This window comes from Athene noctua, chromosome 1 (assembly GCF_965140245.1).
Source record: "Athene noctua chromosome 1, bAthNoc1.hap1.1, whole genome shotgun sequence".
Taxonomy (NCBI): Eukaryota; Metazoa; Chordata; class Aves; order Strigiformes; family Strigidae; genus Athene; species Athene noctua.
The window spans coordinates 179,703,505-179,721,516 of record NC_134037.1 but is presented as its reverse complement, the minus strand read 5'-3'; the positions used below and the strand labels follow the sequence as shown (position 1 = coordinate 179,721,516).

General features: G+C 40.6%; 1 protein-coding gene across 1 annotated transcript in view; it reads left to right on the top strand.

The window, feature by feature from the left end:
- BEND2 (BEN domain containing 2) overlaps positions 1-16,276 on the top strand; it is a 34,928-nt gene extending 18,652 nt beyond the window's left edge. Inside the window, exons 7-12 of the mRNA XM_074906634.1 lie at positions 563-1,076; positions 2,278-2,478; positions 3,367-3,488; positions 4,111-4,324; positions 5,501-5,704; positions 11,249-16,276. Of these exons, the coding sequence (XP_074762735.1) occupies positions 563-1,076; positions 2,278-2,478; positions 3,367-3,488; positions 4,111-4,324; positions 5,501-5,704; positions 11,249-11,484 (1,491 nt within the window). The 3' untranslated portion in view covers positions 11,485-16,276. The remainder of the gene's footprint in view (positions 1-562; positions 1,077-2,277; positions 2,479-3,366; positions 3,489-4,110; positions 4,325-5,500; positions 5,705-11,248) is intronic.
- Positions 16,277-18,012: the final 1,736 nt, after the last annotated feature.

Genomic DNA, 18,012 nt, shown 5'->3' with positions numbered 1-18,012 from the left:
ATAGCCTGTCCCTGTTTGTCTTAGTTTCTTTGGAATCTTTCATTGTAGATGAGATCTGAATGTTTAATGTTTTCAGCTAGCAAGTAAAGAATGAAGAAACAGCCTGCTGAGAAAGTGAATTGTTTGTTTTTTGTTTAAAAGGAAGCTGACACGGCAGTGGAGACATCCCTTGAGAATTCAGCAGTCTGGGTCAATGGCTGACAAATTTATAATTTTATTTTGCCTATTATTTTTTATAGAGCTTTTTTTAAGAGCCTTTACAAAGCTGCTTTTCTCATTATATATTTCTCTGGCTTTTTAGAAAGCAGTTGTGCCAGCACCCCAGGTGGAGAAAACTTGAGAAATGTTGAAGCTGACCAGATAAACTCTTAGTTGAAACTACAAGGAAAAATAAAATAGAGGGAATGCTAAAAAGTAATAGCACTGGCTTCATGACAATGACTACTTCAATGAAGAGTCTGTTGCCAGTAGTGTAATTATTAAAATCTAGTCTTTCTGGTTTGCAGAAGAAAATGATCAGATACATTTAATTTAACTTTTGTTTTCTGAATCACATTTGTAGAAACCAGTTGGATTTACATACAGAAGTTCCAGTCATTTTCCCCAAGGAAAACTAAGAGTACAAAAATCCACGGAAAGGAAATCAAGTCTTCATCTCTCTTCACCAGGCCAGGGAACGCATAGCCCTGTCATAAGGGTTGCTTTACAAAATGGCCACGTTCAGGTCAATTCCACGTCAAAACATGTTCAACAGAGTCTTCAGCTTGAATCGCAGCAGCCTGTTCATAGGCAGAGCCCACCACTCCCCACTATAGTTTCTACACATTCGTTGCATTCATCATACACAGCAGCTAACAGGATGCCTGATCTTTCTCCACGATCAAATCTTGTAGCCAGCATTGTGGAAAGTACTGTCAACGCTGCATCTTCACCAGTGGCATCATCAATGATGCCAGCACCATCTGAGACCAATCTGGGAAATAATGCCATGGTGGTGAACTACAGAAATGCACCTGGGAGTGTGAATATTAACAAAGAACTGCCATCTTCTTCAGTCTCCATCAATCCTAGCTTTGGTGAGTTCCTTTGTAATAAATACTCAGAAACAAAGGCTAAAAAAACTGCTGCTGGTATAAAAAATATACCTAAAGAAATCTTTATTTTAGCAAAAGTAAAGGAGCAGAACTGGCTGCCTTACAATCATTTCTGTAGTGGAATACTGTTTAAAACTCTTGAAACAAAGGTCATAGGAATGTTAAATGTGCCAGGGATCACTAAAAAACCTCTGCAGGGTGTATGCAGATGTATAGACTACTACAAGCCTTTGATTACAGTACATGCTTTGAGTTCTTTTAAGACTAGGCCCTCTTTGTCTCTCTTGATATACTTCATGTAACCTATTTTTAACCTGTGTGTATGTCATAGGTAATGTATGCATGCTATGCATATGTTTAAAAAGACAAAAGAGACTGTCAGTAAAGCTAAGTGAAGCATATGCCTGTATACATGTTTTGCATTTAAGAAAGCAATTTACCTGATTTGTGTGAAGGAAATACCTGTTTTCTTCTTGTGGAGGATTTTATCAGTGAAAAATCCTTTCTATCCTCAAATCCTCCAGTGTCTGGTTTCTTTCAAAATACTTAATTCCACAGAAACTGAAGAATTCAATAGATCATTGCTTTATAATAAACAAATACATATAAAAGAGCACTATGTTTTAAAAACTAATGCATTTCTTTATAAAGTATAAAAGCCCTGAGTTATGTGGAAGGCTGAGCTATGAGGTTTTTAGTTGCTTTTGTTCTAAAAGGTAAGTTCATACAGCTGAAGACCTCCATGAATACTAGGTGAAATACTCAAGATATCTATCTGAAAATTTGTAAACAGTGTATGATTTAGCAGTACTATGTATGGATATGCCATTCTTCGTGGGTCATTGTCTTGAAAACATACATGGTACCTGCACAGGTGTAAAATAGGCTAGTCTAAACATTTTGGACTCTTATGTGTCTAATATATTTTCTTGGGTGTTGTTATTTCAGTTAGTTACGTTGGTGGTTAATGTGAGTCAAAAGATATTTCTGTTACCATTCCAATTTAAAGCTGCTTTTGTAAGAGCAAAGATAAGTAATACATAGTAGAATTAGCTGTAGTAGAGAACATATACCAAGAGTACCATAGAGCTCAAGAGAAGGGGTTTAAAAAAGTGTTCTCTTTTTAACAACTTTCGTGGGTTTTTAATATTTTTTTTCTTTAAATGTTTTTGTTTTATGAAAGAGTTTGTTGGTGACCCAGTAAGAAATGTAAAAGTTCTTGGAAACTATTTGATGAAAGCTCGGCAAAAGACTAAACCAAAGTATGCAGCGCGCTACTTAGTTCGTGTCTTGTTCCCCAAGGAAACGTTATTGTGCAGCATTATGGGAGTGGGTGCACGAGGGCGCAGAACATTGGATCCCAACAAAATCGCTGCAATAAGAGGTATGCTACCTTTCAAAGTGCACACATTTATTTCTTTAATACTTAACAGAGTTTCTAACTTACAAGGAGTCCTTTTCTGTATATTTCTACTAATCATTGTCTAGTTACTGGTGAACTAATAAATGCAGCAGTGGATATGCTCCACTTTTGCTGTGTCTTTTGGTTTTGAAATTCCTGCTTTGTAATTCTTAATGTTCATTTTTCTTCAGTGTGGATAAAACAATTCTGATTTCACCTAGTTTTGTGTACTCCATGTTAATCAGTCATGCTGACTGTTTCTAAATTTTTCATTACAGCTTATTTTGTGTTTGGCCTGGGTTTTGTGGGGGGTTTTTTGTTTGTTTGGTCCATTTTTTTGTTTGGTTTGGGTCTTTGAATGACCATGATATGCTTGGGACAAATGTTAACTGGTGATTCTTAAGTACTCTTTCTTTATTTACATAGATCCCGTGACATGTATGTGTGAACCTATACATCTCCTCCTTTCTTTTTAAAGGGTGGGAGATTATTTAAGTCATGTGAAGTAGTTGTAGCATCAGCATTACCCTGTCTCTGTGATTTGTGGGGTTATTTTGTTGGGTTTTGTTAAAGTTGGTATGACAAATCACACCTTTCCCCTAATTCTACCAAGAAATGTTTAATAATAAAAGCATTATTCACACCTCTAAGTGTGAACATTACTGCACATCTCAAATTGATAGTGCTGCTTATCTTCAAAACATGAGCTTGCTATGTCTCTTTAATTGAAGTTGGAAATCTCAAGCTTCCAAATGAAGAGCATGAAACCTGAAGCCTTTCTTAGCTTTCTCTTTTTCTTTCTACATTAGAATACTTCTAAATACCATTTTTGTCATGAAGCTTAAAAAGTTTTCTATGTTTTATATGCAGAATTTCTTGCAACTAACTTTCCAAACTATGATTTGAGCGAGCATGGAAAAGACTGGAAAACCTGTATCACAAATGTCAATGCTATGATCCGCTGTTTACGCTCTGAAACAAAAATAAACCCAGTAAGTTGTCTCAAGGTGATAATCTATTGAGAACTAAGTTTATGCTTCTTTTGCAAATGTGTGATGAGGAGTTCACATAATTAGAGTGCTCTAATTGGAAATTCCTTGGGTTCTGTCTTTGTGTTGCTCAGCATAGGCCTGCTGACTGCAGCACTAGTTCCATATGGGGAATACTGTAAGCGTACCCCTTTCTCTTGCTCTACCTCTTCCTGCTAATATGTCCAGCATTCAGTTAAGAGATCTATAAGCATAGAATGCTAAAAGGAAAGCATTCTAAATGTTCCCAGAAGTAGCGTCAAATTTGACTGCAAGCTGAGCCATGTAACTGCTAGCACTGTTTTCACAAGCTTTTCTGTGTATACATCCAGCCATGCATTTCACCTTTATATTAACTGAAACATCACTCCCAAAACACCTGTAACTCCATTTATTTCTGCTTCTAGAAAGCTCTGTGCAAATCTGTGAATATTTAGTGTCTGTTTCACCTATGGTTTTCATGATTGAAATTCAGGAGTAACTATATTGTAATCTAATTTATACTGAATGGGAAGTGAACTGGAATGTTAATTAGAAAACTAGTAGGCTCTCCTAGTGCATGTGCTAACCTCATTTAATGTTTCAGGAGACAGCTGAAGGGAAGGAAAAACTGGCTGATACTCCAGATACATCTCATTGTGTAGATTTAAATTATAATGAAGATAGTGAAGGCAATTCTCAAAACTGTCAGAAAATGACCAGCTCCACAACTGACACATTGCAGAACTCGGGATTGGATAAGTTTCCAGAAGCTTTCCACACGGCTTTGGCCAAGAAATCACAGGCTTTGGAACCTATGGGTAACCTAAGAAATTTTCATCTTCTGGATCTGTATGTTACATTTTAATTGGTCAGTGAGAGGCAGAAGATGCTACTATAGGTGAAATTGTGTAGTAAAGGGACTTGCTGAACTATGTGACTCTTCTTTTCCTCTTAGGGCAGTCTTGCTGTATACATAGTAAGTCTTCATGAGAGTAAACAGGAACATTACCTGGCTAACAGAACATGGATTTGCATGTACCAGTGTCCCATAATGCATATCCACTGTAAGATTGGAAAGTTCAGCTGTAAGATACTCTGTTCAGTTTCTCTGAATAATTATTCTGCAAGAATTATTTCACAGTTGCCCTTTGTATTCTTACTTGGTAGATATTCTACCTTAATGGAGTAAGCTAACTCAAAATATCTATTGAATGGTACTGCAGTTTCAGAAGAAGAGCACGCCTTTCTGTAAAACTGACAATTTCGAACAATAAAAACCCTAAAGCAGCGTTTATACTTTTTTTTAAATAAAAATGCACAATATACAAATGAATTGGAAAAAAAATCCATGTACAGTATGTGATGCCTCTAGAGAGCTTCAAGGAAAATGAGCTGAGATAGTTCCCCTTGGAAATAATTTATGTGATTAGAATCACTTTTGGGCTCTATCAGATCTGCTCCTGCACCCAGGATTTGTTAGTCTAATCCCACAGACCTCCTGATTTACTGTGCATTTTGCTTTTTTCTTTTTTTAACATTTGCAGTGGAGTTAGGTTGAAATAATTAAAAAAAATACTCCTGTATGTTCTTCAGTTTCTACTTACAGGTTCTAAGCACCATTAAAATAACGAAACTTTTATTTACTTATGTAATTGGATTGTAACTATGTAATCTTTTTACGTGAGATGAAAACAATTTAGAAAGCAGCCATTAATAATGCAGGTTACACTACTAGCATTGCTGAAACCTACCAGAAGTGCTGTTACACTGTTGTAAAACAGGCAGGGTTTTTTGGCTACTTAGACATTTGTTTGCAATACATTGCATTTTTAGTATTAGCTGTAGCATTACGTTTTTGATGTGGTCTTTCCATGCAAGTACAGTAGTTTCGGGGAGAACTTTTTTGTGTCCTAGTTTTAGTGTAATACAGACATTTTAAAGCATAGCCTGTATTGGATAAGTAAAATCTCCCCCCCTCGCCCTCTCCCTTCTAGAACTTCTTGGAAGTCCGTGGCGCAACGTCCAGTTGCCTTTCTCAGTCATTTATGTAGCTAAGGGGAAGTCTCGGCCAGAGTTGTCAGCTCGCTACCTAATTCGTCATATGTTCACTGAAGATGTGCTGGTAAAAAGCAATGTGTATGGTAATCTTGAACGTGGCATGAGCCCACTGGACTGCAACAGAATTAATGCTCTTAGAGGTAAGTAAAAAAAATCTCTGTTCAAATGATGTGGGGAAATTAACAAGAGTGATTAACTTTGTATCCTTTGAACAATCCATGGAGCTTCAGAAATAAGTGTGAAACTGTAGTGACAGGTATTAGTGCAAGCAGTGGAACAAGTTGAGAGAAAGTAGATAAAGTTATGTATGTCTCCAGATCACAAACCTGGTTCATATGAGGAAACTCAGTCTCCGTGGCACCTGCTTGAAAGGCCAATACAGTGGGAGATGGAAGCAGTCCAGGATTCTGGAGGGTGTTAGGGATGATTTCTTGATAAAGGGGCTAACTAGTCCAACCAGAGGTAATGCATAGCAGGTTATGGCGCTCTTCACAAACAGGGTTGGAGTGTGGTCATTGATGGCAGTATTGCCTGTAGAGACCAGGTATTGTAATATTGTCAGGACCTCAAGATCCTGAGTAGAGTTTAAAAGGTTTGAGAGTACAGACCCTGTAGCTTAGGAGGGCAGACAATGTCTCATTCGGGAAATTCATAGGTGGGAGTGTATGGGAGACAGCTCTGAAGAGGAGAGAAACTCAGGAAAGTGTGTAGGTCTTTAAGGACAGCATCCTGCAAGCACAGGAGTGTCTGTACTGACACTTAGGAGAACCTGTTGAGTTATAGGGAGACAGGTTTAACTAAGCAGTGAATCCATAATTGAGCTCCAGTGCAAAAAAAGTGGTATATAGAGATTGGAAGCAAGGACAGCTTATGAAGAAGAATTTAGCAACTTTGCCTGGGAGTGTTGGAATGGTGTCAGGAAAGTCAAAGCTCATCTAGAGTTGAGACTTGTAAGGAATGTGAAGGACAGCAAGAAGAGCTTCTACCACAACATTAATTTTAAAAGATTGAGCAAGGAGAGTGTGGGCCTGTTGCTGAATGGGACAGGTAGCCTAAAGATTAGGCTGATGTGCTCAGTGCCTCCTCTACGTCTGTCTTCACCATGAAGGTGTCTCAGGCCTCTGGGTAGTGGTGGATGGGAACAGTCAGCTAGTTTTTACCTACGGTAAATCATGTTTGACACACCTGATTGCCTTGTGTGATAAAATTACTGGATTTGTGGATGAGAGGAGAGCAGTGGCTGTAACTTAGCTTAATTATTTTTTTAGCAAGGCTTTCAACACTGTCTCTGACAATATTTTGGTATTCATATTGGGATGTTACAGTTTGGATGGGTGGACATTAAAGGACTAGATGGATGTTTGTGCTCAGAGGGTAGTGGGTCATGCTCTACTTGGGTGACTGGCATATGGGGTATGGCAGGGGTCTGTCCTGGCACCTGGCCTGTTTAACATCTTTATGACATGGAGACAGTGGAGAACCTTCATCAGGTTTGCATTTGACAGCAAATTGGGCTTGAATTAACAGGTGCACAGTCAGTAGATGAAGGGGAGGATTATCTTCCTCTGTTTAGCACTCATGAGTTTGCATGTAGATTGCTGCATCCAATTTTGGGTCCCCTGGAATAAAAAAGGGATATTGGTAAAGCTGGAGGGCCACCAAAGAGGGATGGGGAACTAGAGGACTTGCCCAGTGAAGAAACTGGGCTTAATTGGTCTGGGAAAGAGAAGGCTCCAAGAGAAACTAGTAGGAGTTTGCCACTATCTATCTTCTCAGTGAATTACTAGTCAAGCTGTTGGCAGCGTTGAATGTGAGAAGGTGAGAGACCACAGACATAAATGGAAATGAGAGGTTCAGACTGGATATGAGCAGACTCCTTTTTCCCCATAAGTCATGACAGTCAAGCAGTGGAGCAAGTTGCTCTGTGAGGTTGTGCCATCTCGGTCCTTTTTCCACATCTCAATGGACAAAGTCCTGAGCAACCTGGTCTGAGCTCAGAGTTGTCCCTGCTTTGAGCAGAAGGTTGGAAAGACTCACAGAAAATTTCTCACAGCCTGAGTGAGTGTGATCAGAAAGGAACAGATTCAAGTGCCTTGCCCTTCTAAGGGCTCAGAGGTCAGCCATCCCTGTTCACCTGAGACGTCTCAGCAAATGATTTAATTGTTTAGAAGCTACGGGTGAGATAAGGACTGCTGCCACATGAACAAGCAGCATTTTGAACTAGACCTGTTTGAACTATTTGAATAATGAATCTTTACTGAAGTGTACTTTTTGAGTAATGTGTAACAGCTTATTCCACTGTATGAATATGGACAGTTGTGCAGTTTCCTCAGTTTATGTGAATCCAGGATGTATTCAGGAAATTGGTATTATTTATTCTATTTGCAAATGTTATTCCAGAAGCAGAGGAAGGGTATGTTATGGTTGGAGTTGTAGCAGGTGTTTTGCCATCTGAATTGTTATCACTTCAGCATTAAGACTTCTGGAACACTGATCCATGCTCTTTCCAGATTGGAAGTCTTCTGTTAGTCTTATTTGCTCCCTCCTGCAAGGCTGGATAAAGCAAGAACTGTGACAGTAGAATTAGCATAACAATTATGTAGTAAGTGAGGAGGCACCTGAAGCACATTGTAGGTAGAAAGGGGGTATGGGTTATAACACAGAAGAAAAGTTGGCATTATCTGGTAAGATTTAAGCATGGCCAGCTTAAACAGTGGTGTTGGGGAAAAGATCATCAGGTTTCGGGTGGCTGTTTGCTTCATGGCTATTACAGTATCTTAGCAAGCTCAATGTATTTGAAAAGGTTTGGTTATGCAGTATAGAAATCTTTACACCTTTTCTTTAATTTTCTGTGTTCCTGTCATATGTTCATTGTAAAAGTTGGCTTTTTCTATGAGAAATCTGAAAAGAAAATACTTCCTTTACCAGGAATTCTTGAGTTTTGCTTGTGGGATGTTATCTGCTGAGCTGGATAGCAGTCTGCAGGCAGTGTAATAGTGAACGCATTCAACGCTTCCCAACACCACTGGCTTTGATGGAGGGTTTTACTTTCTCCTGTGTCCTTACGGATATCACTGTGGGGTACTGCTCATGGGGTTAATACGGTTGCATATTTGACTAGTTACACTCACCTGGATGACACTCTTGGTTGTATTGTTTAGTTTTAGGTAGTCCTGCAAGGAGCAGGGATTTGGACTTGGTGATCCTTACGGGTTCCTTCCAATTTGAGATATTCTATGATTGATCATAATTTTTTGCAATGTGAATCTCCTAACAAATCTTGAAACTGCTTCTTCACCATGCCTTGGGGTATAGGGAGGTTGAGAGGATTGTTAAGGTCCTGGACAGTGCAGCCTAATAGCTCTGCAGGTGTGGCAAGATTGCATTGGGATACAGCAGTAACGCTAAATAAAATGGAGCTGGGACTTGCAGTCTCTAGGGTGATGTCTGGACATGGCTTGATGGACAGAGCGTGTCAGAAACCATTCCTAATATGGCAAAACTATATATAAGAGTGGGCTTTCCCAAACCTTACATATTCCTTCACCATTAGCCTGGGAAGCTTTGCCACTTTAAACATCTCCATATATACTCCTATAGTACACATACTTTGTTTCATGACATTTGAGCTTAAGCATTCAAAAGATAAATATTAAGTGTGTCAGGGCTGCAGGAGCACTATGTAGGCTGCAGAGCAGATAAGAGACAAAGTCCTGTGTGTTGTGGTTGCAGTGAGGCCGTGTCACTTGGCTCTGGGGCCAGAGGGCAGTCCCTGGCCCTGTTTTCTTTAACATTGTAACATGGCCTGCTTGGATGGCAGCGTCAGCTCCTGGAATGTAACCCTGAAGAGCAGGAAGGGGCCCCTGCATAGCCTTACTGTAGTCCCAACAATTGGTCAGTTTCTGTGAAAGAAAAGGCATAATTTAAAAATTGTTTTGTGGGCCATGTACAAAGGCTCTGCAGGTCTGGTAGTAGGAATTCCTGTTCTGTGCTGTAGCTCTGAGGCCAAGCATTTTCTTGAGTTTTCTGTCAGGGATGGAGGGGAGAGAGTCTGACAGCTGCTTCAGCCAACAGCTTGTGTATCCTTTATCAGCATAGTTTTATTACAGGAGCATCCTGGGAATGAAAGAACTTAAGGTGCCCTCACTCCCCACCCTCACTTCCCCAGAACAGAGCAAACTGCAAGAGCACAAGTTTTTCTCTCTTCTTCCTCTGGACCCATTTTTTTCTGGTAAAATAGGTTTCCAGGTATCCTGGTTTTAGCTGGGATAGAGTTAATTCTCTTCATAGTAGCTAGTATGGGGATGTGTTTTGGATTTGTGCTGGAAACAGTGTTGGTAATTCAGAGATGTTTTAGTTACTGCTCAGCAATGTTTACACAGAGTCAAGGACTTTTCTGCTCCTCACCCCACTCTACCAGCGAGTAGGCTGGGGGTGCACAAGAGGTTGGGAGGGGACACAGCTGTGACAGCTGACCAAAGGGACATTCCATACCGTAAGATGTCATGCTCAGCGTATAAAGCTGGGGGAAGAAGGAAGGGGGAGAAGTTTGGTATGATGGCCATTGTTTTGACATTTTACATTGATGGAGCCTGACTTTCCTGGAGATGGCTTAACACCTGCCTGCCAATGGGAAGTGGTGAATTAATTCCTTATTTTGCTTTGCTCTTGTGTGCAGCTTTTGCTTTACCTATTAAACTAACTTTATCTCAATCCATGAGTTTTCTCCCTTTTACTCTTCTGATTCCCCCATCCTGCTGGGGGGGGGGGGTGGGGGGTGTTGGCAGGGGAAGTGGGCTGGGTGGGGCTTAATTGCCAGCAGGAGTTAAACCAGGACACTAGGATTGGAACCACAAGTTAAAATACCAGTTGTAAACAATGATATTATATTAGGTTTTTACTTGCTAGTATGTGTAAGAGCAATGGAAGAACAAAACTGACATAGTATCAACTAGCCATACCTTTCATTATGATAAGGTAAATCTAGATGTTAATTAGAGAAGTAGAAACAGTATTACTTTTGATTTGAAATCACAGCTGACATTTCCTTTTTAGTTCCTATTTAAATGTTTTAAGGGCTTGCCTAGAGCACACATGTAATTCAGATAAGCTCAGAAGGACAGTCACTCCTCAGTAATCAAAAAAATAAAAATCTGTTTTTAAAACTATGCATTTTACTTGTTGGAGAAAGGTGCCATAGTCCTACCTTATTTATCCCATTGCTATCAAACTCAAGTCTTTGTTTGCTGATCTTGTTGCAGTATGGTAAGAAACAAGCTCTTGAAGTTTTTCTGTTGCTGTTGCTCCTTTGCAGCTGTTTCATTTTAGTGAATATAGTTGTCAGAGATCCTCTAAAGGAGGACTTGGTCGTTTTCTTTGTTCTGGTTGACCATATTAGAAGCTGAAGTTACTCAGCACTTCAAGAGATCAAGCCCACATACCTGGTTACACACTTTCTTTGCATATTTTGTTTTTATGCTTCAACCTTTTGCTACTCATCTGCAAATTAAACAGAAAGGTGGGGGGGGGGAATCTGCCCTCTAGCTTTGCTCTTCAAGCCTCCTAATATGCCTAGCTGTCTTGTTTTGGTAGCATGTACTTGTTTTGCTTTATTACATCCAAGAAGAGTATATTGCTTGCATAAATAATTGATAACTCACTATTATATACTTGTTTATTTTTAGACTTTCTTCAAGAGAATTATCCATCCTTTGATCTAAAGGAAACGGGATATGATTGGAAGGCATGTGTGGCCGCCATAAACAGCACAATCCGCAGTCTCAGACATGACCATAAAAAGGCTACAGTTGGAATCCGCCGGAAAGTCTTGGCAGCGCCACCATTGAGTGCAAAGAGTCCTCCACAGAGTCCTACTTCAGTAAAGCCATTTGAAAGTGACACTATCAATCTCACAGACTGAAACTCTCTAACATCCGGCTCAAATTTTAATTTAGCAGGTTTTTATAAATCCCACCTAGAACCTATTACATTGAATTGTCCTATTATACTGAGTTGTCAGCAGCAATTAATAGTATTATTTCATGAGACCAAAGTTAGCAGAAGACTTGGGAACCCTAACTCCTTGTATAAGAAGTATTTGTGCTCCTCAGAAATTACTTTCACAGTTCCCTGTAGCACTTAAAATGTTCTCTCCCCTAAGAGCACCTTCTCATGACTCATTGACTGGAAGATTAATCTGATTTGATGTGCAGTGTATCTTTTCTAGTCAGCAGAAGCAGATAGAAGTATGGAGAGGAAAGAATGGTCTTCCTTGGATGAAGAATTGTAGGCAGCTACATTATCTCATTATGTGTGAGGAATGAAATTTGCTTGGCAATTTGATATTTTAAGCAAAAACATCTAATGCAGAAAGGAAAAAAACATGTTTTATTGCATCTAGCTAACTTGTTAATGTGTCTCACTTCTTTTGCCTCCTATAGCAGTGTTTGTTGTAGGGTAAGGAAAGAGGCAGGCAACAATGTAAGTACAGATAGTGACATTTTCCTTTGCTCTGATTTAGCTCTACAAAAGCACAAGAAAAGCATCCAGAACAGTCTAATCGTTACTTCTGTTTTCATGATGAAAATTAAAGAAAATACTACTTCAGGGTCTTGGTCTGCTGTTCGTTGGTATATGTGTCATCCACTGCTGTGGATGTCCACAAGATGCAAATCTGCTTCAACTTTCACCTTAGAGGATTTGGATCCCAATTCAGATTTGAGAAATAATAATTTCCATCACCTTCAAGTCATTGGTCCTTCAGTTAAAACTGAGGACACATGCTGTACTGTTAGTCAGAGATCACCAGCATCAGTGGTATGCCTTCCCAAGCCCATAGCTTTTAACGTTCAGGTCTGCTGTGATAGTTTTAAGCCCTTCCAGGATTAGAGACCATGTTGCCATTGTCCCTCCCCCACCTTTGGACACAAGTAGGGCACAAACCCCAGGTTAAAATAAGAAGAAATTTAATACAACAGTGTAATAAACAATCTGAACAACAACAGTAGCCATAATAACAACAACAAACAGCAATAACAGTAAAAAGACAAAAGATATACAGAGAAGTACCTCAATGGTTACAGACAGCCCATCGCATGCTCCCGGCCACCAAAGCCACAAAGGAAAAAGCTTCCCGCACTGTCACGCTGGACCTGATGTCAGCTGTTATGATCAGCATGGTATGAATAACCCGGCTGGAGAGTCCTTCCCCCTGCTTGGGAGAAAACTTAACCCTATCCTAGCTGAACCAGGACATCTACAAAACTAGGTGTGTTTACTTTGCTGTCTAGATAGGTTGCTTGTCTAGAGGCTTGTCATCCTGCCTTTGTTAACTTAAAATCTTGAAAGATGTGCAGGGATTATTCTCAGAGTCACAGAATGGTTGAGGTTGGAAGGGACTTCTGGAGGTCATCTGACCCACTCCCCCTGCTCAAGCAGGGGTACCTAGAGCCAGTTGTCTATCACCATGTCTAGACAGCTTTTGAATGTCTCCAAGGATGAAGACTCCACAACCTTCCTGGTCAACTTGTGCAAGGGCTCAGTCATTGTCACAGTAAAAACAGTAAAAAACTTTCTGATGTTCAGAGGGAACCTCCTGTGTTTCAGTTTATGCCCATTGCCTTTGGTCTTGTCACTGGGCACCACTGAGAAGAGCCTGGCTCTGTCCTCTTTGCAGCCTCCCCTCAGGTATTTATAAACATTGATGAGATTCTCCTTGAGCCTTTTCTTCTCCAGGCTGAACAGTCCCAGCTTTCTCAGCCTTTCCTCACAGGAGAGATGCTCCAGTCCCTTCATCTTCATGGCCCTTTGCTGGACTCTCTCTGGTATGTCTGTGCCTCTCTTGTACTGGGGAGTCCACAGCTGGACCCAGCACTCCAGATGTGGCCTTACCATCACTGAGTAGCGGGGAGGAATCGCCTCCCTCAGCCTGCTGGCAACACTTCTACTTGTGCAGCCCAAGGAACCATTAGCCACCTTTGTGGCAGGGGCTCATTGCTCACTCAATGTTCAACTTCGTGTCCACTAGGACATCCCAGGTATGCTCTGCCCATGATCCAGGTCATTAATGAAGATGTTGAATAGGTCTAAACCCAGTATTGACCCCTGGGGTACACACTGGCTTCCAGCTAGACTTCATGACGCTGATCACCACCACCCTCTGGGCCTGGACATTCAGCCAGTTTCCAATACACCTCACTGGTGGCTCATCTAACCCATACATCAGCAGCTTTTCTGTGAGGATCTTATGGGAAACAGCGTCGAAGGTCTTCCTCAAGTCCAGGTAGACAATATCCACTGATTTCCTTACATACCAGGCCAGTCATTTTATCACAGAAGTTTATCAAGTTGGACAAGCATGACCTCTTGGTGAAGCCATGCTCTGATGACTGCTGATGGCTTTCTTGTCCCTTATCTGCCTGGAAAGGATTAGCTGCTCCGTCACATTCCCAGGGATGGGGGTGTGGCTGACTGGCCTGTAGTTACCTGGGTCGTCTTCCTTGTGCTTCTCAAGGTAGGAGTGACATCTGCTTTTATCCAGTCTTTGGGCACTTCTCCCATTCACCATGATCAATGAAATGTTATCAAGAGTGGCCTCGCAATGGCATCAGCCAGCTCCCTCAGCTCTTGTGGGTACACTTTGGATTTACATAGAACCGGTTTGCTTAAGTATTCCCTGACCAGATCCTGTTCCACCCAGTGTGTCTGCCTTGCTCCAGCCTTTCCCCCTGGTCTCTGGGATTCCTGAGGGCTGGCCTTGCTAGGAAAGTCTGAAGCAAAGCACTTGAAAAGTACCTCAGTCTTTTCCATGTCCTGTGTCACCAGGTCCCCCATCTCATTCAGCAGCAGGCCTACGCTTTCCCTAGCCTTCCTTTTGTCACCTCTGCACTTACAGAAGCCCTTGTTGTCTTTGACATCCACACCACACTTTGACATCCGTCACCACATTTGGTTCCAGTTGGGCTTTAGCTTTCCTAACTTCATCCCCAGGTGCTCAGACAGTGTCACTGCATTCCTCCCAGGTTACTTGTTTTTTCTTCCACTCTCCATATGCTTCTTTTGAGGTGGTCCAGAAGCTCCTTGTTCATTCACACAGACCTCCTGGCATTTTTGCCTTACTTCCTGTTTGTTGAGATGGATCTCTTTGGAGCTTGGAGGAGGCGATCCTTGAATTTTAACCAACTTTATTGGGCCCATCTTTCCTCCAGAGCGCTAATCCCATAGGACTCTTCCTAGCAGATCTTTGAGGAGACCAAAGTCTGCTCTCCTGATTTCCAGGATTGTGAGCCTCTTTTTTACTCCTCCCTCCCCTCAGGATCCTGAACTCCACCAACTCGTGGTCACTGCAGCTAAGGCTGCTTTTGACCTTCACATTCTCAACAAGCCCTTCATTGTAGGTGAGTATGAGGTCCAGAAAAGCACCTCTGCTTTTGGCTCCTCTGTTACTTGGAGGTAGAAATTATTGTCAATAATAAATATTCATGACCTTTCCTTTCTGTCCACGCAACACTAAGATTTACTAGTGCACTGAATTATATATTTTAAAAATACCCAAACCCAAACAAATTAGTTTTGAAAAGTACTTGGATGTTGAACTCACAAAATAAGTAAAAATTAATGACTATATATATATATATATATATTCAATTTCACATCCCCCTCAGTTTCATTTGTAAGTTGAAATTCAACAGCAGTAACTGTACAGAAGTTAATGACTTTTCTGTTGGGTGGGTTCTTTGTTGTTTGGGGTTTCTCGGTTGTGTTTTTTGGTTTTGGGTTTTTTTGTTGTGTTTGTTTTCAAAAGAGGAGATTATTCGGTATATGCCTTTCTGTTACTTTTCCAACATCAGTGACACAGGCCTCTCACTGTCTGTTGACTGACAGGTACGTGAACTTGTGTTGTCACTTGCATTATGTTTGAGTGTAGTTTCAGATGTCCAGCTCTTTCACAGAAAGAAGCTTCTCAGAAGTCTGATACAGGGAACCATTTTCACCTCTGAAAGTTGATGCAAATGTGACCTCCAAAATTATGCCTGTGTACATAGCAGAACAAGATTCAACTAATCTATCCTCTCCAAGGCAAGGGTTTCATAGTTTAGTTTTTCTGTTAGCAATAGCATAAAATAGTGAAGTTACTTGTTTCTATTCATAACTAACAGACAGTGTTTTTATATACAGTATAGGATCAGCTTCTTTATTGCAAGCTAGGATATGCAATGGCCTTACCAGGTATGAAATTAGTAATTTAAGTTTCCTTACCACATCCTTGCAGAAGTCTTCTGTGGGATTTAAGACATAGGCTGAATTTCTGGGGGTTTTTTACTAGAAATGTGGTACTGCAGATTTGGCATTCTGGTTTACTATTAACAAATGCTATACAATTGTTCTTATAAATATCAAGAACTTTGTTGTGTGTAGATAGTACTAGTTTCAAACCTCAGAAAAAGCCAAAAATGCTTATATTTTTTCAGTAGTTTTATGAAACTTTTTCAGTCCTTCACAGATTTTAATGGTAGAATTATATATTTATTGAATGACCTGTCTGGCACTGAAATCTGTTAGTGTGGTGCATACCTATAGCTTCCATATTGAAAAGAAAATTGAATAATTGAATAAAAGTAGAAATAATTTTCTTGTTTCTGTTTCATATGTATCAATTTTTGCTAACTTCTATAAAATAAAATTACAGTATTTTGCTCTTAGGAATAAAGTATTTTACAAATAAAACTAATATACAGCTCCTTGACTACATACATGTGTTTTAAATATTTCTTGCACCATGGATCTACAGTTCAGATACAATTTAATCTGAAGAGATTATTTTGGTCTCCTTTCAAGAACCAGGGCTTTGAGGAGGTCTTCTGATTGAGGTGAGATGATTTCCAAATTTGGACTGCCTTAACTGACTTGGCAAACCAAAGCAAACCCTTTTGGACTTTACTAATACAACTTTGTGAGCTATCTGAAACAGATTTTCACAAAAGGGTAGGAGTTGAGTAAAATTTATAAGAACTCCTTTGAACTGGTGCATTTTTAGTAAAATAGGCCTTATTCACACAGGGGAATCACTTTCTGTATTAATCCTTTTTGAAGGAATAAAACAGGGCTGGAAGGTAACCTGTTCATTTGAAACACAGAATTTACCACCTAGTCTCCATCTTTGCAATCTTAATACCTGTCCCCAATGCAATACAAGTCCTTCCTCTGTAGAGTAGAGCTGGGCCGCTTTATTCATGCATGGTTGATGGCTCTGGAGCCGAGACAGCATTTCATAGTCCTTCCTTCCGGTACTTACGGCATCAGACTTGACAGCCCTCTAATCTGGTTCTGTTCATGTCCAGAATCTGGTGTATGTTTCCTGATAACATGTAAACCGTTACCCTTTCTTGATGCATCTGTTGTAGACTTTGTGAATGGTGGGGCATACACTATTTTCATATGATATATTAATAATTAAATGTATAACTATGGTGTCCAAAAAGAAAATAACTTTTATCTATTACATAAATATTAAAATACTTTAGTATTTTCACTTTAGGATTGACCCTAGACATTGGCAGTTATGTGGAACTAAACACCATGGCAAAATTCCATCCCAACCCCCAGTTCTCACTTGTGACTGCTGGGGATTTCAGCAGAGGTTTAGTGTGCAGCACTGGGTCTTGCTGTGTTAGTGGTCAGATCCTGGCTCTATAAATCTTCCTGCAAGAACACCATCTTAATGATTCTGTTTCCAGCATAGCACTTTCATAGTAGTTTGAAAAATTTGCAGGAGAGTGCCTTTTTTTTCCTCTACAGTATAAAGAATATGGGGGGTTGGTTGGGGGTTTTTGTTTATTGTGTTTTAAAGTTTAGACCTTGAAGCAGCTATTGGGAGCGATGAACTCTGTATCAGATCCTGCTCCACTCTTGGGCAGTGTTGTTTCAAATAAGCTATGCTGCTGGAAACTTTTCCAGAAGATTCCTTAGCATTTGCGCTCCCACATTGCTGGAGAAAGTAGGTTAATATGTGAATGAAATGAACAGGGCAATCATTCAGTGGTCTCCCTGAGCCTAGCAGACCCTTAAAGGGTTTTCTGTAGGAGTTGGGAGATAAGTCGCCATGAAATACTTGCTTTCTTCCTTACCGGTCTGTCGTAGTCTGGATGACGTTTATGCATTTGTGAGATGGATCACTGCATGCTCTTGTCTAACATGAATGTAGTCATTTGTTGCACTTAATGTCAGGGAGCAGCTCGAGTGGTGCTCCCCCAGTGAGGGAGAGCAGGCAGGGCTGAGGGCACCCACAGCACAGGCGGCAGCACCATGCCCTTTCCCACAGGGTGCTCTGGCCAGGGCTGGGGTGATGACTGGCAGGGACGCCAACAGTCCCAGAGGAGACAGGGTAACAAGTCGGCAGCAGCAGAGACTGCAGCAACATGGGTTTAAGGTTTCCGCAGGATGCAGGGCT